Source organism: Vulpes vulpes, chromosome 11 (assembly GCF_048418805.1).
Source record: "Vulpes vulpes isolate BD-2025 chromosome 11, VulVul3, whole genome shotgun sequence".
NCBI lineage: Eukaryota > Metazoa > Chordata > Mammalia > Carnivora > Canidae > Vulpes > Vulpes vulpes.
The window spans coordinates 62,367,760-62,393,696 of NC_132790.1; the positions used below are offsets into that span (position 1 = coordinate 62,367,760).

Sequence of the window (25,937 nt, forward strand, 5' to 3'; positions counted from 1 at the left end):
GCCCTGTGTTCCTTGCTTCTGGCCCCTGCTCTTACCCCTGGGGCCTCAGAAGATGTGTCTAGAATAACCCCTCGGGGCGATGGTGGTCCTGGTTAGCTTCACCCTCCCAGACCCAGTCCCATCCGGCTTCCCCAGGCTCCTGCTGTCTGTCAACTCTGTGGCCAGAACAGGCTGTCTCAGGGGTGGGAGGAAGGAAGGCCTCGCCTTGGGGGCACCTCTGTCCCTCCTGCAGCTGTTCCCTTCTCCCTGAGGATCCCCTGTGACAGTCCTTCAGCTGAGTGCCTCATGTGGGAAAAGAGTCTCCGCCAGGAAACTACTGGTCAGACGGTGAGAATCTGGGAAGGAGGGAGTCCCCGGTGGCCAGAGCTGGCTCACCCATGTACTTTCCTCTCTTGAGATCCCTCCTCTGTGCTTTCTGCCCTTCCCCTTTCCAACGTGTTCCAGAAGTCTTCCCTGACCATGATAGGCCCTGGCCTCGGCCACGGTTCCCCGACCTCGCCCACTGGCAAAGCCTGGAGGCTCAAACGCTCTGGCAGCATTTGGACCTAGAGCCTCGCAGAGCCAGGTCTTCTCAGCCTCAAGCCCAGTGAGGCCTGGGCACAGCCAGGGCAAGACCTCCGGGGGCAGTACAGGCCCCCCCGGTCACCCAGGGCTCTCACACCTAACTGCTGACTCTAAGCGAGAATTCTCGCTTTTCTTCAAATTCTTTACTATCTCTAATCCCTAACTCCCATGCTCCAGGCCCCTTGCAGGCAACCGTGCAAATGTATGTAACATGTATCTTTTAAAACAGATTCTTCAGGATCCCTGGGTGGCCCAGTGGTTTAGCATCGCCTTCAGCCCAGGGTGTGATCCTGGAGACTCAGGATCGAGTCCCATGTCGGGCTCCCTGCATGGAGCCTGCTGCTCCCTCTGCCTGGGTCTCTGTGTTTCTCTCTCTCTCTCTCTCTCTCATGAATAAATAAATAAAATCCTTAAAAAACAAAAAAGAAAGCTTCCATCTAAAAAAAATAAATAAAACAGATTCTTCAAAATACTTTATCATTTTGTGAGCATGTATTTCTAATCATATAAATGTTATTCTTCTACTGGGCTCAACATTTTGAAGATCCATCCATGCTGCTACATTACATCTAAATCCGGTACTTCTGCCTGCCTGCCGTGTGGTGCTCCATGCTGAGCCTGCACACTTTATCTGCCCATGGTAGACACAAAGGCTGCTTCCTTTTTAAAAAAAATTTATTTAAATTCAATTCATTAACATATAGTGTATTATTAGTTTCAGAGGTAGGGTTCAGTGATTCATCAGTCTTATATAACACGCAGTGCTCATTACATCACGTGCCCTCCTTAATGCCCGTCACCCAGTTACTTCGTTCCCCCCCACCCCAGCAACTCTGTTTGTTACCTATGATCAAGAATCTCTAATGGTTTACCCCCTTTCTCTGATTTCATCTTGTTTTATTTTTCCCTCCCTTCCCCTATGCTCCTCTTTTTAAAAAAGATTTTAAAATCTTTAAAATCTCATTCATTTGAGAGAGAGAGAGACAGAGAGCAGGAGCATCAGGGAGAGGCAGAGGGAAGGGAAGAAGCAGACACCCCAATGAGTCAGGAGCCCCAAGTGGGGCTTGATTCCAGGACCCAGAGGTCATGACCTGAGCTGAAGGCAGACACTTAATTATCTGAGCCACCCAGGTGCCCCTGCTTTGTTTCTTAAATTACGCATATGAGTGAAATCACACAATTGTCTTTTTCTGATTGACTTATTCACTTAGCATAATACCCTCTAGTTCCAACCACATCAGGTACAAATGGTAAGATTTCATTTTTCTGATGGCTGAGTAATATTCCCTTGCCTATGTATACCACATCTTCACAAAGACTGCTTTCTACCAACACAAACAATGCTTCTGTAAAATTTAACTTCATACATGTCCCCTTAAGGACCTGTGTGAGCATTTCCCAGAGACATAGAACCAGGAGTGAAGTAACCACAGCATGAGGTGTGTGCACACTACCTTTGGGGAGATAGCCATATTAGTTTGTCAGGGCCACCACGTCCCAGTACCACAAACTGGGTGGATTAAACAACAGAAGTTTTTTAAAAAGATTTATTTATTTTGAGAGAGCAGAAGCAGAACAGGCAGAAAGAGAATCTCAAGCAGACTCCACAGAGGAGCCCCACATGGGACTCGATCTCACGACCCTGGGATCATGACCTAAGCTAAAACCAAGAGCCGGATGTTTAACTGAGCCACCCAGGTACCTCTAAATAACAGATTTATTTTCTCACGGTCTGGAGGCTGGAAGGCTGAGATCTCAGTATTGGCAGGGTTGGCTTCTTCTGAGGCTTCTTTCCTTGGCTTGCAGATGACCACCTTCTCCCTATCTCCAAATGCAGACATTCTGAGGTATTGGGGTGGGGGTCAGGACTTCAACATATGCATTTGGGGTAGGGCACAGTACAGCCCATGACTGTGGGGTTGCCCTTCAGACTGCCCATGCATGAAGTCCTATATCTTCTCACATGCTCCAACACTTGGTGCCATCCAGCTAAGTTTTGCCGAACTAATATGCATAAGGTGATATCTTGCTGTTGTTTTAATATGCATTTCTCTGGGTCTTTTCTAATGAATTTAAACACCTTCTTATGCATATTAGCTTTTTGGGTTTTCTCTCCTGCAAATTGTTCATTTTTCTACTGAGGTTGCTGTCTTTCTTGTTGACTTACAAGAATTGCTGATATAGTAATCCCTCTTGGTTTCAGACATTCTAAAGATCTCCCGTTCGTTTAACTTTGCTCAGGACATCCTTATTTGCACATAGTGAAGTTCATCAATCATTTTGCCTCAGGGTTGCACCACTAACATTTTTATTTAAGAGCACTTTTCCATCCTAGATCACAAAGATACTTTCTTTCCTGTTCTTCAATTGAACTTAACAGTTTTTGCCTCGCACATCCAACCCAGTCACATCTGAGAGCTGACTGCAGAACCACCTTGCCAGCTGCACTCACTCCTCCACTGGCACTACTCAAAGATGTTTGGCAGTTGTCACACAGCACTCCTGCTCCCTGGCCCCATTAGCAGGGAGAGCCCAAGAAAAAGGAAGGCAATTCATCAGCCTGAACTGGCACCCAGCCCTCCTGGCACAGAAAGGGGATCTTTCATGGGCCAAGATCCCCTATTCCTCTTGGCGGTACTACTGATGCATACAGTACCTTCTCCCCAGCCCAAGGGACAGTGGCTGCACAGTCACTGGCTCCCTGAGACAGGCCTCAGCTTCCCCTCTCGAGCAACAGCGGGGTTGAACTATGTGGTGTCCAAAGGTTCTGTCAACTCCCAAATCCCAGAACCCGAAAACTTAGTGTTTATTTTGGAAGCTTTTGCCCTCTCCCCAAAGTTTTTTGCTCAGGACAGATGGTGGAGAAAAGCTTGGAGCATGCCTTCCCCCAGTGTGTTTAGGATACAGGCAGGAGAGGCTGGTGCGTGTGTTTCCTTTCTGGGAATTGGGACAGCTGCTGTAGAAAGGTCCTCTGCAAAAGGGTGCAGTCCCCTGGGCCCGAGCCTGACCACTGGCTGGTGGCTGCGCCTCCTGCTGGCCATTTTGTGGCGGGGCGCTGTCCTGGGAGATGGGACTCAGAGCTCAGAGCCTAGAGCAAGGTAAGTGCTGGCTCACAGGTATATACATCAGCAGGAGCAGAGCTTGCAAGGAAGGCAGGCCTCCCTGCCCCCAGGGCTGCTCTGTGACTGCTAAATTGGCTTTCCCAAGGTCTTTCCTGGACCCATGATTGTGTTCCAGAGTCTAGGGATTAGTGGTAAGCACTGAGGCGGTGCGCCTGTCTGGACATTGGACAGGAGGACCTGAATTCCACTTCTCTCAACATCCCCCCTCCGTTATGCCGTGCCCACATCACGGCCTCTAGCGAAACAGACCTGTCACTCAGAATTTTTGACACGCATACACGCAAGTTAATAAGCACCTTAGATTTATTCTCCTCTCACTTCTGAAGCCACCTTATTTAACGTATATATACATAGTATATAAATGGCTATACAATATTCTTTACATACATTAAGACAAGTTTAGGCCTTAGGACTGCGTGAGAGTTTGTTAAAACATACCCGTTGTTTATTCAAAATAGATCTTTCTTATTACATGAAAACAGTAAGAAGCTAGTACAACATGGACAGCAAGCATCCAGAATGAATATGTGAAATAAATGGTTTTGCCCTGGCTACATCAGCCTCAGTCTTTATACTCTTAGTAGAAAAGTCTATTAAATAAAACCGAATTCTGGGGGGTCAAGTCATAGGAATAATCCATTAAATAATACTTCTGAAGTAACCCCAGAATCACATAAGGGTTAATTAAAGAAGCTCATATGTACCAAGCACAGGTTAGAAGAACAATGGATTTGATCATTTTATCCTAAATAAAAGGCGCTTGTGGACAGCAGCTCTGTCGGTACACACGGGCAGATGTTTCCATATCCGGCCATTCCCAGATATTACTGACAAGCCTTTTTCCACAGGTTCCCTGCCAAGACGTTTCCCCAGCAACAGAGGTCTGACATCACTGCTCCCAGATGGGAGGATCAGAGCTCTCCTCATGTGGGAGGGCCCTTGAGGTTTGGTCCAACCAGCAGAACTGGCCTCCCTGGATCCTGAAGGGCCCAACGCCAACAGTACCAAGAGCTCTGTGACTGGAGAGCAAGAGGCAGGTTAAAGGAGGGGAAACAGAGGCCACATGGCCTTTGAAAGTGAAAGAATGAGTCTGTTTACATTGCAGTGTCAAGAAAATGCCCCCTTTTTGTAAAAGCTGGAAGACATGGCTACACTGTGCTGCCTAGAGCATGAATTTCCTTGCATCAGGTGAAAGCCTTTCTCTACCTGCACATGAACGAGGGATTCACTCCGTGTCCTCCTCCACCAGGCTTTTATCTTCATGACAGCATGCTGGGGAGGCAGCTTATGGCCACCACTTGCCAGCTGAGGACACTAGGGCCCCTGGGCCGGACTGGCCCACAGTGGCACAGGACCCCTAGCTCAGGGTCAAGCTGATCCCCAGGCCTCCTCCATCTCTCCAGGGCACATCTACTCTCTCTTCCTCCACCATTAACAGAGCACACAGCAGAGCTTCTCTGTACCTGGGCAGATTCTGAGTAGGAACATTTGGAATGTGAGCAACACCAGAACAGGGGGCGTGCATCTGATCCCCTGCAAACACTGCCATGCTTGCTGGTCCTCACCTGCGCTGCTGTGTGCGCATAGCAGCAGGCGCCAGAGGGCCACCTATCCTGCACGTTACAGTGAGAGGTTGACTCCTTCAAGAAACAGCCCACAGCGGCCCTGGATGAGGGTGCAGTATGCGGTCCCAACTGCCCCAGCTGCCAAGGGGCAGCCACTTGAGGGCCCCTGGCTTTGCCACTCACTTGTGCCCTGCTCGCTGCGCCCCAAACAGCCAGTCCTGCTGGCTATCACCGCTGACTCTGAGCGGTGCTGACCACCAAAGTGCCATTTCTCTCTGAGCACAGACTCCTAAGTGTGTGTTTAAGTTCCTGGGGGCACAGAGGAAAAGGGCTGGGCCTCAAGCCATCTGTTCCCACTCTGAAGCTCCTGCACACACCCCATCAGCTACAAGTAAAGGTGGCCTTCTCATCCCTCTGGAGATTCTAGTTTCAGCCTCTGCCTCCAGGGCTGGAATGTGTGGGACAGACATGGGGAGAGGCAGAGGAGTCCTAGAGAATGGGAAGCACCTAGGAAAAGAACGGGGGAGCTTAAGGTGAGGTGACAGAAATGAGATTGAATGTTTTCATCTCTTGATGCCCTTTTTCCCACCCCTTAATGAACTTTAAAAATGGTGGGCTTTGCTTCACAGTGCCTACAACAGAGTTCACAGCTAACAGGGGTGCAGGCCTGAGAAGCAAAACCAGGGGCCTTCGGTCACATTCCTCCTGCTGCCAGCAATGGGACCTCCATACTGAGAAGTGCCACCCCCAACATGCCCCTGATTGTCTCCACCCAGGAAAAAGAAATCAGGAATGACCCTCATCACAGTAGGACTAGCCCAGGGAAATGAAAACCAGAGTCTGCATGGTTCTTTGACCAGCATGCTTGGGGAAGGGAGAACCCTTCTGGTCTTGGCCCCTTGGTTGGGAAACCCTGGTCAAGAGCACTGAGCCACATTCCCAGCCTGATACAATCGATGGGAATAATGTACTCCAATGTTCAAGATCTTGCAGCATCTGATCGCAGAAGGCACTTTGAAGGTTTGTTTTCAACATTATTTCATCTATTCCCAGATCTATCCCTGTGAGGTCAGCTGGGCAAGTAGCATGATATCACTGAGAAAACAAAGTGCTAGAACAGTGAGCCTGTGGGGTAGTGAGGATGACTCCTGCGATGGGAGGCCAGCTTTCTGGCAACAAGGATGATATGACACAGGGAGCCACAAAACTCCAGGCCTGAACAGGTCGACCCCAAGCCTGGGATTTCCCTTGGACAATATCCCCAGAACTTCTTTCCTATCACTTGTCTCTTCCTCCAGTGAGCTGAGGCTTCTTTCAAGCTGGATTCTAGATAAACAATGTGTATGTGGTCACTATTTTGTACTGTTTGTCTAATGTCTAATGTACCTTTTGTCCTGTTTGTCTAATGTCTAATGTACCTTTTCCCTTTTGTTTGCAAAATTCAATCAATGTAGATGTTTATGGATGAAAACCACATTCAACCAAGTGTAGAAACATCCCCACCAGTGCAGGAAGCATCGGCCAGGAGGGACTCCTTTTCAGGGATGGTTCTCTACTGCCTGCTGAATGTGGATCACAGGCTCAGACCCCAAGAACATGAGCATCTGGGGATACAGGGCAACACGGCGATATCAATAACACTCGGGCTCAAAAAAACCCAAAAAAACCACAATTCACTTGTAAGCTGCTCTTATCAACTTTTAAAGTCCTTGGCTTCCCATTCTATTTTACCGTCTCTTCAAAATTATGTCCCAGAAAACCTTTAGATTCACCTGTTGGGTGCGCAGAAAATTATGCAGGTGCAGGATAAAAGGAGAGACAACTAAAAAAAAAAAAAAAAAAAAAAAAAAAGGAGAGACAACTGTGAACTTGACATTTGAGGATGCTGCCAATATACCTTTCACATCCAGATGTTTCGTTTGATTGAAAATAGAAAGTTGTAAGAAAACGAAACGACTGTGGCAACATTTTCCCAACAGTTTCCAGTCACATATACTTGTTTTTCTTAAAGTGACATCAAGGTAGCTCAATAGCAAGGCGCTAACAATAACAACCAAGTACAACTGAATTCCCTAAAATTATATTCTTGCTTTCCCCACATCCTCAATAATTCTTGCGATGGTTTTCAACTTTTAAAAGCTATCAAAGCAGATTTTTTAATTTATCAAGACCACATAATTCAACCTGATACCCCATGCAATTGCGGTTGAGCTATTCAAATTCCAACCAAGAAGAATCCAAAGGGCAAACTCGCAATATGGCCTCCTCAGTGCTACTGGACAACCCAGGCTGAAATTTCTGGAGACCTAAGAGATCTTACTCAGAGCCACATTTTGGAAAGCTGTGATCAATCAACTATTTTGACAATGGGAGAAGAAAAGCAACTTCGCAGAGCACAGATATAATTATATCTTTAGGAAACTTTAAAAAAGTTAACACCTACTTAACTCTTGTTCATAAAGAATGAGGCCCTCGATCTAATTAAGATGAATGGGAAAGGCGCAGAAAGCAATTAATTTGGGAGGGCTTTCTAGAACAGGTACACAGGTCAGGCATTGATCATCATTAAAATGACAGGCACTCAGCTGCCATGTACAAGGCTGATGACAACAGCTTTTCTTTTTTTTTTTAATACCACCTGCATCTGTAAAATACCAGTATGTGAATCCATGTGATTCACCTACTCCAGTCTGTGGCCCACTGCAGAGAATCCTGAAATTCTCAGGTTTTTAAGCTCATAAGCTATGATCCAGTAGCACTGGTTACTCAATTTTTAAGATGTTCAGATATACCCTGCAAATAAATACAAAACATTTCTGTACCCATGTGGCCCCACCACCATAAAAAGTTATATATAAATTAAATAAACTCATTTTTCTTAACCATTTTCTCAGCTTAAGTTTGTCCTTTCCCTAAATGAAGATAAGTTCAATTTATATCCAAAATATATTTAAATATTCTAAAGGTATCATATCAGACCTAAGTTATCAAAAAATGTAAACAAAATTGATCTAGCTTATATTTCTGAACCATATTTTAAAATTTTTAATTCACCCTGTATTGACCCTCTACAAAAAACCAAGTCGCATTTAGACTGAAAAGCTGATATGGGTTTTAAAGTGATTCCTCAGAGACAACCGCCAGTTACTAAAACTAGTGTTAATGAATCTAGTGGTTTATTGCATCATTCGGTTTAAAAGACCAAAACAATTCCGTTTTGATCTTTCCATAATGCTCCTTGTGAGTGAGCCCCCAGGTTCTGCTGTCCTAAGATGTGCTGACCTGGAGATTCTGCAGTAACGCTCAGCACAAAACCAGGACTGGGAAATCAAGCCACCTCGTGCCTTCTACTGCACCTGTTAAAAATCCCCAACTTTCGGTCTCAGCCAGGTTTGGTCGAAGGGAACTTCAAGGGTGGAAACTTGAGGTGAGGTTGAGAAGCCAGAAGGGAAATACAGATGACCCTCTTAAGAAAGCCAAAAGATCCATCAATCACACAGTGTTGCCTTCAAACTCCACAGTCAGCCTGCTTCTCCTGAAGCTGCCTGGTCAGTATCTGATATGAAGACAGAAAAGCCACTCCTATATGGAAGAGGATTTGCCAGAGGTTCCTCAGCCCATGCAGGTATATGTTGCCCAGGCAGATAAAGAGCAGCAGCAGCACCACCTTCATAGTCCTAGCTGGACTATAGAACAGGTACAAATAACACTGAAACGACATCATGAGAGACAATCCAATCAGAGATGACAAAATGGCCATAGGTCGGATACAAGATTCACGTCTTGCACCTGCAAGCACATTTGCTTATTAAACCGAATTCATTACAATGGAGCCTGGACATGCTGGGTAAAGTGCTGTTAATCACTGGATGAAAGTGGAGATTCAGAAGAGAGAAGAAAAGTGAAACAGATGTCACAGGAGGAATGAGAACAGGACACTCTTTAAAACACTTAAGATAGGGGGCTCCTGGGTGGCTCAGTCAGTTAAGCATCTGCCTTTGGCTCAGGGCATGATCACTGGGTCCTAGAGTCGAGCCCTGCATTGGGCTCCCTGCTCAGCAGGGGGGAGTCTGCTTCTCCCTTCTCTCTGTCCCTCACCCTGCTCATGCATTCTCTCTCTCAAATAAATAAAATCTTTAAAAAAAATTAATAAATACAGAGAGAAATGCCCTAGTTGTAGGCTGTGGAGAAAGAAGAGATGCAGCTAAGGGAAAGAGAGCCAGGGCATACACTCCAATAAGACTAATGGGCCTAAAAAAAAAAAAAAAAAAAAAAAGACTTATGGGCCTCTGGCCGGATTCTTCTTTCAGAGGAGTCAGGACAAGTAGGTAAGCCAGTGAAAGGGCCCAGGCTTTTACTATCTGTTTTTCCTGAGTTACAACTACATCAGGAACCAGTGTTCCCTAGACATCCCCCTTATCATGTCTTTAAAAACATCTCTGGGATCCCTGGGTAGCGCAGCGGTTTAGCGCCTGCCTTTGGTCCAGGGCGCGATCCTGGAGACCGGGGATCGAATCCCATGTTGGGCTCCAGGTGCATGGAGCTTGCTTCTCCCTCTGCCTGTGTCTCTGCCCCTCCCTCTCTCTCTCTCTCTCTCTCTCTCTCTCTCTGTGACTATCATAAATAAATAAAAAATTTAAAAATAAATAAATAAATAAATAAATAAGAATAAAAACATCTCTGACACCAGGAAAAGTCTCATAGCTGGGAGAGTGGCCAACATTTAGTATAGGGTTATCATAAGAAAAGGGGTCAGTCTTGTTCTGCAAAAGGAAAAAAGTAGCTTTTTGGTTCAGTCTTGAGAAAAAAACAAGCACATCCTCAAAACACAGAGCAATTCAACAAAGGCTCAGTCTCCAATGAGTAGGAGAGAGTTCCCCACTGAAAGAGCTATCCAAGTACGAATGCAGTTGAGGGAACAGAGGCCAAGGGGTAAGACCCCCATGGCCCTGAAATACAGGCTCTAGGGCACCTCAAATGGCAATACCGAAGGTTCTGGAAACTTGATTTCTCAAAAATGAGTGCATTTTCAGTCCTGGGTTGACAAATTCTTTTTGCACAATTATATTATTCTTACAAAAAAAAAAAATAGGGGATCCCTGGGTGGCGCAGCGGTTTAGCGCCTGCCTTTGGCCCAGGGCGCGATCCTGGAGACCCGGGATCGAATCCCACATGGGGCTCCCGGTGCATGGAGCCTGCTTCTCCCTCTGCCTGTGTCTCTGCCTCTCTCTCTCTCTCTCTCTGTGACTATCATAAATAAATAATAATAATAATAATAAATTAAAAAAAAATAAAAAAAAATAGACCATTCTAGGATGGATATGGAAGAGAGAGGAAGTGTCCTGAAAAACAGAAATTTTAATTGAAAGAAGAAAAAAAAAGGCTTAAGAATGTAGAGAAAGCCCTAAAATCCTAGCCTTTGAGGAGGATGAGGAAAGAAAATTACAGTTTTTTACTAGAATTTTACTAGAATTTTACTAAAAAACTAAAGTTTTTTACTAGAATTAACTCTGCCTATAGGGGATTCAAAAGCCCCGTTAAGTATGCAGCTTATTTGAAAATAACTAAGTAATAATCAAAGCCCACTAGTTAATGTTGTAATGTTTGTCTCAGTTCCTAAGGACAGATTTGAGTCAAATGACATCACTATTAAGAAATATTCTTTTAACCTAGTCCTGTTCTTTTAAAAAAAGCACATATAAATAGTTGTTACTTCTGCAGAAGGATGTTTCTATACTTGGACTGCCCTGACAATAGGTAAGACCTTGCCTCACATTAGTCAGGCCCAACTCAATCCCCACAGTAATCACATCCCTCCCTTCTTGGGAGTTGAGTCCAAATTCCTGGATTCTTTTCAGCCATTGTCAAAGGCTCTGTGGCCTAGGGCAAGTGGCTTTCTCTTTCTGAGCCTGGTGTTCTTCCTCTGTAAAATGAGATGACTAGGCAGGATGGGCCTAAGGTCCTTCCAATAAGGCCATGGCATTGTCCATGGCATGCCTTGGTGGAACAAAACCACATCCAGAAACATGTTGAGGGTTCCAACAGAAGAACAAAATAAGGCCATGGGGTTCAACCCACTCACCAAAATATCAGTGTTTCACCCACCTGGAAAATACAGGCTAAAAAAGGAATAAGAAAAGCCAAGATATTTCCAATTTCCTCATGGGCAACCTAAAACGGACAGAGGAAACAAAAAGAAATGAATATTCAGATGAAAAGAAACACTAGGAGATGAAGCGCTTTGCACCTCATTCGCTCTGGTATGGTTGAGAATACAAAACCCCTGGCTGGGGAGACCTAACTCCCTGTTTATATACCAGAACCGGGAGTTGACAGGCAACTGTTTCAACAGCCTGGACACACCACACACCACACACCCTCGTGTCCCCATGGATCTGAGCTAAGCCCCAAACTGGAATGCCCCTAAACACAACTACCTCTTAAAATCCTACTCATCTGTCAGCACTTCACTTCACCTTCCCTAATTCTGCCCACCTCCTAGATACTGCTACCTTCCTAGTGATGTCACCATACTCTACTTTACCCTCCTGTGGGCCAGACATCTGTTCTAGTACATACAGACACTTGGTAAGTATCTGGGTGTGAATAATCATAAAAAATAAGAGTGGGAACCACAGCACACATTGGCTAAAGACAGGATGTGGTAACACACTCCACACAGGTCAGTCTACACAAGTCTCCTGAGACTCAACAGCAGTTGTGTTTCAGACCTTAGCAATCACAGTTGTAGGTGTGAGCCTTATGGCTCTATTTTTAAAAGCACTATCTATCTGTTTATGCCCACAATGATTCTATACTTAAGAGTTTTTAAGTACTTGAAAAATTTTAAAAATATATTTTAAAACCACTGAAACAGAAAGCTGCTTTGATTGGAGCAGGCTGGCAAATCAACTTCCTTGTGCTAGAGTCCCCTGACAAAGACATAGGGAAAGTGTCATCTGCATGATATAAATCAGAGTAGGGGGCAACTTTTCCTAAGGGAGAAACAGCCTGAACTTCAAGGTCTGAGAACCTAATTTGCTCTTGAGCAATTAAGCCCCTGGAGTGATTCCTGGGGCCCCACAAGTGTCCTTGTCACATGTTATTTCGCTATTTCTCACCCACTCCTCCGGCAGGCCCCTTTGGCTTCTAGGACAACAGATACAAAGGAGCAAGTTTTATATCTGTTCAACCTACTATAAAAAATAAACTGTAACATAAAAATCAAATTTTAATGAAAAATTTTTGAAATCTTTGTGCATAATAATCTTATAAAGTGTATCTCTACCAGTTTATTCCATCATAGGTCCTTCAATTTAAACTATAATAAAAAAGGTTACCTGTAAAGAATGTTCTGCGAGGTGAATCCCACGAATGAGATTCAGAGCAGCACACATGATGTTGAGAATAAGCGAGAGGACGCCTAGGGCTGTCACCGGTTCCATTCGAAAATTAGGAGCTTCACAATTAAAAAAAATAAGTGTCTAGTGAAAATAATTTCTATATGAAAGAAAAATCAACAGAGACATGAACTAGACCTCCATTAATAAAAAGCTCAGTATGATAAACACAGAATTACAAACATATTAATTAAAAGCAGCTGCTGTTAGCAAAAAAGGCAAGAAATGAAGGACAGAATGGATCTGGGAATCCTAAGTGAGTTCTTTCGGAAAGAGGTCCTTCTCTGAGTAAGCACAGGTTTTTCAAGGCCTGATTTTCTTTCTATTTAAAGCAGTGGTTCTCAGCCATGAATGATTAGCCCCTCAGTGGACATCTGGCAATGCCTAGAGACATTTTGGGTTGTCAACAATGGTGAACAGGGTATTACTGCATCTACTGGGTAGAGGCCATGAAGGCTTCTATGCATCCTAAAATGCACAAGACAGTCCCTCAGAAATGAAGGATTATCCAGTACAAAATGTCAATATGGCTTAGGTTGAGAAATTCTGATTTAAAGCAATTTATGGCTTTATTTGTAAATTGGTTGTCAAACTCTGACAGCATTTCTATCATAGACTTCAACTCTCAGCTTCTAAACTAGGACAGTATTCAGTGTCTCCTGTGCTTCTGGAGCAATCTACAGCAAACACAGTTTCTTAAATTCTAAAATAATTGGGAAGAGGAGGGAAACACTGATTATTTGAGCTATAAGCTGTCTCCTGAAGTCTAACAAATAAATGATCATTCTCTCTTCAAAGATACCTGCTGAGACTGATTCTGGGTCATACAATTAAATGTGATTCCCACCCCCCACCCCCATTCTCTTACTATGATCTTTTACAATCATCCCTTCTGGTCCTTACATTTCCTACATACACATACACACATGCACACACATATAAATATCTAGCCACAACCCAACTGATGCCTATTGTTAGTCTGTTAGACTTTCCACTGAGCTATCAAAGTTCCTGTTAGAACAGAACATGCTACCTGTAAAGATTCTAGCCTCAGGACAATAGGGTGAGTCAAACCACAGTAAAATGTCCTAGAAAAATAAGCAAGTTGACATTTTCTGGATTTTGTTTCTCTTGTCTAAGTGGTTAAAAAACAAAATACATATTATAAAGTTACCCCATCTTTATATAAGGCAAAAGAAGCGGCTTGGCACTCAACTACCCATTCTTCTTTCTATGAAAGTTAAGTCGATCGATCCCCAATATAAACTACAACTTATTGATTGGCATGAGAGCCAATCCAGGAATGTATTGGTTGAAATAGATTAAATCAAAACACAAAGTTAAGTAAAAAATGTGAACATTTTTAATACACCACTTCTAAAGATCAAACAATGAGTTTAGTATAAAAACTGTTAAAATAATGAGACTGTTATAGTATAGATAACTATTTCAAAGAAGGATTCAGTTCTTACACCATTACAGAATGTTTAAAATGTAAATACCACTTTCATGGAAAATTGGTTTGTGTGTAATTGTAATAAGGAATGCAAAAAAAAGCATGCTTTGTTATATGCTGGGTATTGAGTGGCTAATGATGTTAATGCCAGACTAAGTCACAGAACGCCAGGGCACTCAGCTCAGAAATCCACAGGGATAGAGGGACATCCCCACACAGCTCATGGAGAACCAGAGTGACAGCACTAGAACTCCAGCTCTGACCCTGTCCACTCTCATCCCCAAGGCCCTTCCCTCCCTCTGTCAGGGAGGGCAGGGGTTTGTTTCTCATTGGAGATTTGCAGTATTTCACTAAGTGATAAGATAAGGACTCACTGTTAAAGGGAAAAATAGAGAGAAAGTGGAGGAGGGAGAGAGAGGGAAAGGGAGAGAAACAGAGCATGTACAAATCTGTACTTACAGTTTAGTAAGTGACTTCCAGCAAAACAGAATGCATCTGTTTTATATTTAAACTTAGTAGACTTCATCCTGATTAAGCAATCTGCCAAGTCACTCTTCTGAATTTCATTATAAGAGTTGCCCCTTCCCCTGATCAACTCACTATCATAACAGTAAAGTGTTTTTTGACAGTCACCTGGAAACAGGATCAGTCCATATTTTTCCCCACATATTTTATAAACATCCACCCTCAAAAAACACCTCCTTGATAAAAACAAAACAAAACAAAAACAAAAACAATGTCCATTTGAAATACTTAAAGTCACTTCATTTTCATTGACACAAGAGCACAGCAAACCACTTACCAGGCTCCAAGTGTATCTGTGTGTGACCATTCATTATCCCATTTGCCACATCTGTGTCCTCCAGAGTGAGAACTACTGGAGGCTGGAACTCCAGCTCCTCCTGAATTTTTTCTAAGCTGCTGTCCATCTGAATGGAACTTATATGGTTAAAATGCCACTTCACTTTCTGAATGACACTGTCTGTAAAAAGAGAGCAACCCAAGTTAAACATTTGCTTCGGAATGGGTATTACAGAACAGTATGTGCAAAATGAAGTTTACATTTCTAAGCAAGCTGGTAAGTCAGCCAGATTCTGAGAGTGTTGAGGTATACCTAAAGGTCAAATGATTACTATATGACGTTACTGGTCTCATCAATCTCTTCAGTGCATGATACTTAAAAGGTGAGTGTCTACAGAGAAAGCAGTAATGCTTTCCAGAACCTCAGTGATGAGGGAGTCGAGGGATAGGGGCTTGAGTCTTAGCCACTACTGATAGTACAATCCTGGGCAATTCACAGAATGTTCCAAAGCTTAGAAAGGGGAGACAGTTATTCTTGAACTAATTACCTCTAAAAAAGGCATGTGAGAAAAAAATTATAAGTAAATATGAATATGTTGTGCAAACTAAGATGATATATTTGAAAGGTTGGTTTTAGTTATTTTATTTTTCTTAGTATTAAGCCAGTACCAAGTTTTAATAAGTATTTGAAGTAGAGCTTCATACATATTGGCAAAGCAAAACAATGCCTAATGCACACGTAACAACAGCTACTATTATATTTGCCTCTCACTCAGCAGTGAAGAAACATAATGTTGGGGAAGGGTCTGCTGTCAAATCAAGCACACCACTTTAGAAGGCACATGCAGAGCCGGGGAAGGGGGGAGGGAAGAACAGAGTCAGCAGCTGCTATCAACTGGTAGTCAAGGAATGCCTCAGCTGTGGTGTTTGGGGCTAGCATGCCCTCTTTGGAGGAGGAAGTGGGGCTGAGAGCAGTGGTGAACTAGGCCTCACAGGGAGACTTGGGGAGAACGTCTGCTCTGTGTTACAGGTCTAGGCAGAGACCTGTGTGCCAGGGATTTTCCCAGCACCTTTGGGTGACCAAGAAATGCATCAGCCAGTGGACCACATGAGGGAGTATGAGGGCTTTGGCAATCAGGCCAGAAAGCGCATGGGGCAACACTTCTTGGCACCTACCGAGTGCTGAGAAAGCAGCTGTTTACACAGAGACCACAGAATGCCCCCCACCTCCCACCTCAACTCTTGTTCTCCCAAGAGCTCAGAATGACTTGACTCACCTGAGAAAAACAGAGCATACACTATTAATTATCAGGCTGTGTTCTAAAGCCTCTGAGCCTCTACAAGGCCTCTCTGGCAAGGTCTAGGAAAAAAACCTATCCTCTTCCAAAGCGGTATGCCTCAGACCTCTGAGTGAAGGGCCAGTTTTTCTTATTTCCAAATGGTTGTAAAAATATTGGTTGTAGATATTTTGATAAAATGCAATAAAAAAAACTGCAGGAATACCAAATTACTGTACGAATGAATAAACACATTATTCTCATTTTTCTGTACCTACCTCATGACAGAAGAACAGGTTCACATACCACCTTTTGAGTAATACTTCTCTAGAGCAGGGGTTGGCAAATCTTCTTAAACAGCCAGGTAAATACCTTTGGCTTCTAGACCCCATATGGTTTTTGTCACAGCTACTCAACTCTGCGGAAGGGCAAAGCAGCCACAGGCGATCCATAAAACAATGAGCGTAGGCTGCATTCCAATTTATTTACAAAAACAGGCAGCTGGCCCTTGGACCACAGGTTTGCTGACCCCTGCTTCAGAGGACTATGGTGAATAACCAAGACAGGTTTCACCATTTCCCAATGCTGCCTCAGTCTATGAGGAGATGGAAAGCCAGTGCTAAACTATGAAGCTTTCTGGGCCACTTCAATCACTATGAAATGTCAGGGTACCAGGTTGATCTCCAGTGACATGTTATAGCACCTCCAGGATTTGCCTTGATTGTCAAAGCCAAATCTAAACCATCAATCCTACACATACAATGCCATAAGAGAGAATGATATGTAAGAAAGAGGATTACAAACCAAACTCGAGAAAGGCATATGGCCTGGAGGCTAGGCCAATACAGGTGGTATCATAGGAAGCTGTGAATTCCCACCACACGGTCTCCAGGAAACAGAAGGCCATGGCTGCTGGACACTGGCAGGAGCAGATAGCCATGCAAGCCACATCCCGCAAAGAAGAAAAACTGAAACAAAAGGGCAACATCTCCATTACCGGGGAGCAGACCCCTGTACTCCCACCCCATACTCGGACACAGCATGCTTGAGCTGGCACCTGCCTGGCCTTGAACAGCCCTGTAGCCATTTGCTGCATGTATAGTGTCTCTTTAGCGGGCCTACCTGGCACTGTGTCTTTTGTGTGCTTTCTCTAAAATAGCAGTTATTTGCCACTGCTAGTGCGTGATCACTCTTTTTGATTCCCGCACGAGAAAGGCACGTTCCACTAAGAAGGGATAGCCCCAGACTTCACTGAATCTATAGAGCAAAATATTTTTCTTCTTTAATCAACATCAATAGCTTTCTAATGTTAAATTATCCTGGAGTCTTGAAATAAAGCCTTCTGGGTGGTAAGTTTGTACATATTCACATACACACAACTGCTGGATTTAGTTTGCTAATGTTTGACTTAGGACTTTTCTGTTTATGCAAAGTAAGATTGGCCTATAATTTTCTTTTCTTTTACTGTCTCCATCTGGTTGTGGTATTGGGGTTATTCTGGTCTCATAAAACTGATGCAGTTTTTTTTCCTTTATTGACTGCTTTTCAGACTGTCATTGTGCTATCATTTCAAGTTCTGGGGACTCGAGTTCTCTCTGTGGTGTCTATGGACTCCCACTCATTATAGAATATCTCCTTTGGTGTTCTGTAATTTTTGGTGACAGGGCACCAGTGTGGACCTTTTCTTTTCCTGTAAGAATCTCTCAAGCACTGAGTTGTGGCACACTCCTTCCACAGTGGTTTTCCTTTCGCTTTGGCCAGCTACTCCAGGAGTAACATCAGTCTGGAACCAATACTGATAATTGAACCTTGGTTTAGGAATTCCTAGACCATGGGGAATATAAACTTAAACTCCAATCCTACATAAGGCACAGAAGTAGGGTTTGGTTTCTTAGATAAGACTTTATTTTTCCTTGCCATTCAAAGCCAAGTAGAGATGAGTAACTCCTGTACTGGTGAGCAGCTATTTCTCACCTATCACCCTTCCACCAGGGCTGTCGTCTGACAACAATCCCTTCTTCATGCATGGGTCTTGTCCCAACACCTCACCCTACACAAGCCCAAAGACCTCTCCCTTTACGGGTGCTGAAACTCAAGCCCCGAACTTACCATCACTGATTACCCAGGAGCCTCAGTGTCAGCTCACACGCTTAGCACCCTGATTTCCTGTTCCCCTCGTTTCTGACACTTTGGGAATTCATTTCAAGCTCAGCTACACATTTAAAACACTTTTTCGGGGCTGCCTGGGTGGCTCAGTGGTTGAGCATCTGCCTTTGGCTCAGGGCATGATCCTGGGGTCCTGGGATTGAGTCCTGCATCTATGCCTCTGCCTGTGTCTCTGCCTCTCTCTCCCTCTCTGTGTCTGTCATGAATAAATAAATAAAATCTTAAAAAAATAAAATATAATAAAACAAGTTTTCATGTACATTTACCTACATTTCAGGATGTTTCTGGCAAAGAGTTTTTAGGTTATATTGTTCTATCATCCTTTTATAACTGGAAGTCTCTATATAAAAACTCTGTCAATTGGAAAAAAAAATAAAAAGGATAACCTCCTCCTTATATGAGGAACTTTCCAGGAGGGCTTAAATCTTTTTAGGATGAGGGCACTTCTTTTTGAAAGAGGAGCCCTATTTGAGGGCTGATGTGCATCTCCCAGAAAGGTATGTTGAAGTCCTAACTCCCAGTACCTATGAAAATGAACTTATTTAAAAATAGTCTTTACAGATACAATCAAGATAAAATAAGGTTATAATATATGTGGGTAGCCTCCATCCAACGACTGGTGTGAAATTTCATTACAGAGATACAGGGTAGAAGGCCATGTAAAAAAGAAGACAGTGAGTGATTGGATAACTCTTGTGAATGACTAGGACTGCCAGCAGCCACTAGGAGGTAGTGGAGAGGCACGAGAAAGGTCTTCCTTAGAGCCTTCAAGAGAGTGCAGCCCTGCCTGATTTCAGACTTCTGGCCTCCAGAACTGTGAGAGAATAAATTTCTGTTGTTTTATTTTTATTTTTTTAAGATTTATTCATTCATGAGAGAGAGACAGAAAGAGAGAGAGAGGCAGAGACACAAGCAGGGTCCATGCAGGGAGCCTGATGTAGGCACTCGATCCCAGGACTCCAGGATCACACCCTGGGCAGAAGGCAGGCGCTAAACCACTGAGGCACCCAGGGATCCCCGATTTCTGTTGTTTTAATTTGTTAATGGTAAACGGGGGGAAATATTTGTGAATATTTCATCTAAAATATGAATGAACAGAATATTTTACATTCCAGTTTTCATTGGCTATGATACTGCCACTGCACAAAGCTACATTCCAGTTTTCAAAAAACTATTGAAGCACCCAGAATTTCATTTGAAGTCACAGCCTTTTTTTTTTTTAATCAGAGAAAAGGTTTCCAATTTGCAGCTCAGCACCAAGTTCCCAAAGGATGTTAGATAATCAGAGCATAATGAGGAAGGGACATCGAGGAAGGTGGTTTCAGGCACCCAGAGAAAGGAGCCACTAATGGAGGCAGACACAGCTGTTTTTGGTCCTGAGCACCCAGAGCCCACAGCACAGGGTGACAGCTGCATGTACTTACCATCTGGCACCCCCTTAGGCCCATCCCTTCTCACCTGACCACACCACCAAGCCTGGACTTCTTTTGTTTTTCTGATTCTGAGGCTGAAATCCCCTTAAAGGACCCCACCTTATCAGGTCAACTAAAAATGTACATTCAAGGGGACTGGGTCAGTGAGGGCCTAAATAATGGAAAACAAGGATGTAAAATCTATGACAAGCCATTTTGATATTTCAAAACCTGCCTAGCCCCTGATACCTTCTATAGAATGGCTTCTTGCTCTAAGTCCTAGAATAAGAAACAGTATAACACATGAAGAGCAACCATCAGGGCCCAGCTGCCTGCCCTACCACTTAATAGCAGGACAACCTCAGCTAAATCCCTGAACCTCACTTTCCTCCTCTGTAAAATGGGTAGAATACTCTTACCCACCTCACAAGCCAATAAACAGCTTAGCATTTGTCTGCCATATAGAAAACACTCAACAACACTAGCCACTATTACTAGGATTATTGGAACCACTTGATTCCTATTTCCACTGGAGCATTTTCCCCACTGTATTATATTTAGTTAGATATTGCTCTTGCTCCCTCATGAGTTCCTTCAAAAAAGGGACCTATTGTGCTCATTATTCATTCCCCTGCTCCTGTTACATAAGAAAAGTTTTAAAATCTAAAATTTTTTATAAAGTGAAAAATTTATAAAAGAGAAACTAGGCAAGAACCATAGTCTTTTATTTTCTTGGCTTTCCCACTCTTTTTCCTTCCCTGATTTTTAATCTAGACTCTACCCTGCTCCATCTAAGATAGAGATATTGATAGAATAAACTATCAAACTAAACGCATGAAAACTGACTGAGGAACACCTGGGTGGCTCAGTGGTTTGGCTCAGGGCATGATCCTGGGGTCCTGGGATCGAGTTCTGCATCGGGCTCCCAGCAGGGAGCCTGCTTCTCCCTCTGCCTATGTCTCTGCCTCTCTGTCTCTCATGAATAAATAAACAAATAAAATCTTAAAAAAAAAAAAAACCTGATTGAACCCAGGGCTCCTGATGCTAATGAGCACTCCACTAACAGAAGGGCAGGAGTGGGAGCAGCATGCTCCATGCAGGGGTGGAACAATCATGCTCCCTTGATTCTGTGGCCATGAATACATACCACCTCAGACCACTGTCTGACAGTAGACCCACTCAGCATGCTGTGTGATCAGCCTCATGTTACCCTGACATAATGGTTAAAAGCAAACCAAAGTTTACGAAAGTGAACACGCTTGCTTACTGTATATTGAAGTCACATCCTTCTGCAGAACCTCGACCTGGGTACTGGGCCAGTCGCAAGGCTAAAGTCTTGAGCCGTCTCCTGCATTCCAGAAAATCCTGGGTGTGGTAAAAGTCAGTGGAAGCTGAGAGGGGCAGTCCATCCCTCACCCTCACCACACAGGCAAAAAGGATCATAGACATGGTCTGCAGGGGAAGTCATGAGGACACCTGGAGAAAGCAAGGTCATCTTGTTACTGAGGGGAGATGATGGTGACAGAGGCATCCCTGCCCTTGAAATGTCCCTCTGTTTGTTTCACCCTCACCCACACTGGAACTGCAAATGTTGCCTGTAGAATTACTTTCCTGGCCTCTGCTGCTATGTTAGTTGCTCCCTCTCGTTCTCCCTTCATTTTCCTTCCTGTCTCTTCTTCACCTGTATTCCCCTTTCCCTTCTCTAACAAGTCCCTCTCTTTCCAGAATTAAATCAACTAGAATGAGGGAGAATGGGATAGAGAAGCAAGGAGGCAGCACTTCATAAAGGCTCAGGAGCAATAGCAAAGACATTGGGCAGCCAGGACACAGGTAGCAACATGGCCCCAAAGGGAAAGGAAGCACCTGACACTGAAGCAGCAGGGATGCACAGTGACCTGTGCACTTCAGGTCACCCTGGGGAGGTACGGTTTGAGCAGTTTAGTTGTCTAATCCTCACCTGCAGTGGAAGGATTCTGAGCATCCAACCTGAAGCTGTTGGCACAGAGAACAGAAGGCAAAAATGGAGCTGAGAGTGTAGTAGGTCTTCTAGAATTTCTACAAATGTTTGATACCAAGCCAGTCTTCAAAATGATGACTGAGTCCCTACAGATGGCTTAAGGAAGTCATTTAGCAAATTCTATTACATCAAGATACTAAATATTTGGCCATGATACGTGGGCACTGTTAAGAAGCAAAAAGAAACAGATTCTGAGCCTTCATGGTACCCTTGGCAAATCAGAACAAGGTGCTTCTCACAGTAGAAACAGCCTGGACCAGTTCTGCTGGCAGAGCCTGGCTGGGTTTGAGCCCCATCTGTTAACTCTGCAGGTGCTGGCAAAGGGCATACCCTACATGTGAAGGCTGTGGCAGCCCCACAACCAGGAATTAGTGAGGTGGTCACAGCAGCTTTAATGGGTCTCTCTGTGCACCACATATCCTGTTTCACAGATTGGGTTTTTGAGGTCCTCTACCTGTTAGGATGTTAATAGGTGCATCCACTGGTGGACTTTTCGTTCCAAGAACTCCAAAGATGTAACCTCATTTGACCTCTCATTTCCTACAAATAGGAAGAAAGGGGAACCCCTATGATGCACACTCTTCTCTTCACCTCTGTGCCTCTATGCATTCTTTGCCTGTGTCTGCTATTCCTCTGACCATCCCATATCTAAATGCACATTAAGGACTGTCTCCAGTCCCCCCTTTCCATGAAACCTTCCCAGATGTGTCCAGCCGGAAGTACTTCTACCTCCTCTAAATTCTCAGAGAGCCTCTTTGTTCTCTATTTTACTAATTTATCATTTCCATTACCTAAATATAAGTTCTAAGAATAAAGACCATATCTGGAATGGATAAATGAATAACTATTCCCATTTTATCCATGAAGAAACTGGTGTGGTAAAAAAAGGAGAAGGCAAGAAAACTTGAGTCTACTAGCTAACAGATCCTATAAAGTCCATTTGTCCCATCTCCTCACACTTCCACTAGGCAGTAAAAATGTGAAAAGTCCCAGGAAAAATATCTCCACAGACAAAATTGCTAAGTTCCTAGCACCGCTGGCAGAGCCTGGCCAACTGCCAGAAGGCCCTGTGGGCTGTACCCCAGCTACTTGGCCAATGCTGAGACCTCCAGCACCAAAGAGGTCATGGGGGCTGGAGTGTATGGAAGCTAATCTCATTACCTTCGTATACCGTCATGAATGTTTAAAATATTTAATTTAGAAAGCATTTTTAAAAAATTTACGGGTACAAAGCTCTGATAGAGACAGGGAAAGACTATAAGATCAATTTGAGACTAGGGCTTAGGGGTGAAACAAGATCCACAACTTGCTTGCTCTCCTGAGAACAGTGTTATTTCAGTGAATGAAAGTTATAGACATTCTGCAATGCATGTAGAGAAGTGTTTAAGAATACCTGTAATGAAGATGTTTCTGAGAACACTACTTGTTAAGAACAACTTCAATATGAATGTTAGGCCAAGATGAAAAGACATTGATCACTCCCTACCCCCTACCCCCACCTTAAAAAGGAGAGTGAGACACACACACAATGAATCAATGGGATATGAAGAGAGTCAGAGGCAGGACAGAAGCACCTCAAGGCAAAATAAGAAACTTTCTAGGAGGCTGAGTAAATTCTATGCTCTTCAAGGGAAAGTAGGCGCGTATGCCAATTGTCAATCCCCAAATAACCCTCTCTACTGCTATTTTTTATAGAATATCTACTATGTGCCAGGTTATTGTGTTAAACCAGTAAAAAGGAAAACTGTGACCTTTCCAAGTGACAGTAATCTAAGAACCAGTTCTACCACTCTCTAAAGACCCAAACATCCCCTCCAGGCTCTCTACTTCACCCACTTGTATCCTCTTGGTGATGAAACCTGCCTCTCCCCAAACAATAGGATTCAAGATAAATAAAACTGTCAGGGGATCCCTGGGTGGCGCAGCGGTTTGGCGCCTGCCTTTGGCCCAGGGCGCGATCCTGGAGACCCGGGATCGAGTCCCACGTCGGGCTCCCGGTGCATGGAGCCTGCTTCTCCCTCTGCCTGTGTCTCTGCCTCTCTCTCTCTCTGACTATCATAAATAAATAAAAATTTAAAAAAAAATAAAATAAAATAAAACTGTCAGTTCTATCAAGTTACTAGTACTGCAAACTAGTAAAACCCAAACCCATTTAAGATATTTTAAAATTTTTATGATGCTGTGATATTAAATGTTACTTGTATTTGTGTACATGTATGAGTGTGTGAACGTACAGGATGGCAGCTGTCTGAAGGGTGGGGGGATTTTATACACTGCTGTGGAAGAGCCTAAGAACAGAGACACCAGCTTCTTTTTCTTTGTGACATATACTTTATATTCCAAAACATGAAAAATCTTAATGCAAAGAGAGTCTCATCTTTGTATCTTCACAGTGCCTGGTAAGGATCTGTAGGGATCTGACATTTGCAAATTCAGGTTATGAGCTATGATGAGATGGTCTATACTTGGATAAGAGATCTGACTGCTGCTCAAAAAAGAATAAACTGTGAGGACTTCTGAAATGGTGGAGTTTAAGTACTTTTTCCTACTCTCACTAATAGTACTAAAAACTATAGACATTATATATAAAATAAACATAAACACTTGAAAGGTGGAGAGAAGAAGGCAGACTGGCTAGGGACTTTGAGACCTGAGGAATGACACAGCTGTGAGCTTGCTCAGTTTTCTTTTTGCCTCATATATCCTGGTCTTGGTGCTGGAGAAGCTGTCAATCAAAAATGCCAATGAATGTAGACCAAAAAAAGAAAAGCCCCCAACAATGAAAAAAAAATAAAGCCGCCTCTCTCTAGCCAAAGAACCAGGAAGGATGCGTGCAGCCTAGCAAAACAGAAAAGTTTCAGACAAAAACATTTTACTCCAGCCAAACACCACAGAAAAACCTGCAGCCATCATATATCCACAACAAAGGCTGAATTAAGAGCCCAGACTTCTACTCTTGCCTGGCAGTAATGGCGTGTCCCCTCCTCCTCAATGCTGGGGTGTCAGAGAAGATCAGGTAGGGAGCTACTGGGAGCAAAGAGCCAACCTCTCCCCCTGTATCATTAAGGAGACAGAATTCCTACCTATGGCCAGCAATAATAAGCAGCCCCTCTCTTTCAGGAAGCCCAAAGAGGCCCAGTTGGGAAACCTGAACTTTACTCCCACCTGGCAGTAATGAGATAGCAACTCCCACCTCCCCTACTAACACAAGGTCAACAAAGGCCCAAAAAAAAAAAAAAAAAAAAAAAAGATCTAAATGAGATCCAGTCTCATAACAAAATGTCCAGGTTTCAATCAAAATTCACCAGTCATACAAAGAACCAGGAAAATCTCAGCTTGAATATAAAGAGACCATCAACTGATGCTAACACCAAGATGACAGACTTTGAAGTAACCATCATAAAAATAAACTGCTTCAGTGAGCAGTTATAAACACGTCTGAAACAAATGAAAAATTAAAAGTCTCAGCAAAGGGATCCCTGGGTGGCGCAGCGGTTTGGCGCCTGCCTTTGGCCCGGGGCGCGATCCTGGAGACCCAGGATTGAATCCCACGTCAGGCTCCCGGTGCATGGAGCCTGCTTCTTCCTCCGCCTGCGTCTCTGCCTCTCTCTCTCTCTCTGTGACTATCATAAATAAATAAAAGTTTTAAAAAAAAAAAGTCTCAGCAAAGAAATACAAGACATAAAGAACCAATTGGAAGCTTTAGACTTTCAAAAAGACAATAACTGAAGTAAAAAATTCAATAGATGAGCGCAACAGCCAAATGGCAGGAACAGAAGAATGAATCAAATCAGTAAACACAAAGAGAGAACATAAAAATTACTTAATTTGAACAATCTGAGAAAATTAGATTGAAAAATATACAGAGCCTCAGGAATGTAGGACAGTAATAAATTATCTAACATACATGTCACTGAAGCAGAGGAGAAAGAGGTAAGGGCTGAAAAAGTATTCAAAGAAATGTCCGAAAACTTCCCATATTTGGCAAGGACAGGCCAACAGATTCAAAAAGCGGAATAAATCCCAAAAAGGAGAGACGCCTGGGTGGCTCAGTGGATGAGCATCTGCCTTTGGCTCAGGTCGTGATCCCGGGGTCCAGGATCAGGTCCTATGTCGGGCTCCCTTCAGGTAGCCTGCTTCTCCTTCTGCCTGTGTCT

The 25,937-nt window shown here is 43.7% G+C and overlaps 1 protein-coding gene across 4 annotated transcripts in view; it reads right to left on the minus strand.

Moving 5' to 3' along the window:
* The window catches only part of SEC22C (SEC22 homolog C, vesicle trafficking protein), a 36,704-nt gene that overhangs the window by 3,086 nt on the left and 7,681 nt on the right, over nucleotides 1-25,937 (minus strand). For 2 of the 4 annotated variants that reach the window (XM_026000938.2, XM_026000937.2), the window contains exons 2-7: nucleotides 21,031-21,239; nucleotides 16,990-17,153; nucleotides 14,910-15,089; nucleotides 12,592-12,710; nucleotides 11,357-11,422; nucleotides 7,866-8,960 (exon numbers count right to left, since the gene is read on the minus strand). In XM_026000938.2, the coding sequence (XP_025856723.2) occupies nucleotides 8,760-8,960; nucleotides 11,357-11,422; nucleotides 12,592-12,710; nucleotides 14,910-15,089; nucleotides 16,990-17,153; nucleotides 21,031-21,212 (912 nt within the window). In that variant the 5' untranslated portion in view covers nucleotides 21,213-21,239 and the 3' untranslated portion in view covers nucleotides 7,866-8,759. Of the gene's footprint in view, nucleotides 1-3,971; nucleotides 8,961-11,356; nucleotides 11,423-12,591; nucleotides 12,711-14,909; nucleotides 15,090-16,989; nucleotides 17,154-21,030; nucleotides 21,240-25,937 lie in introns of those variants that run through there. The other 2 variants (XM_026000936.2, XM_026000939.2) reach the window with 2 other exon arrangements.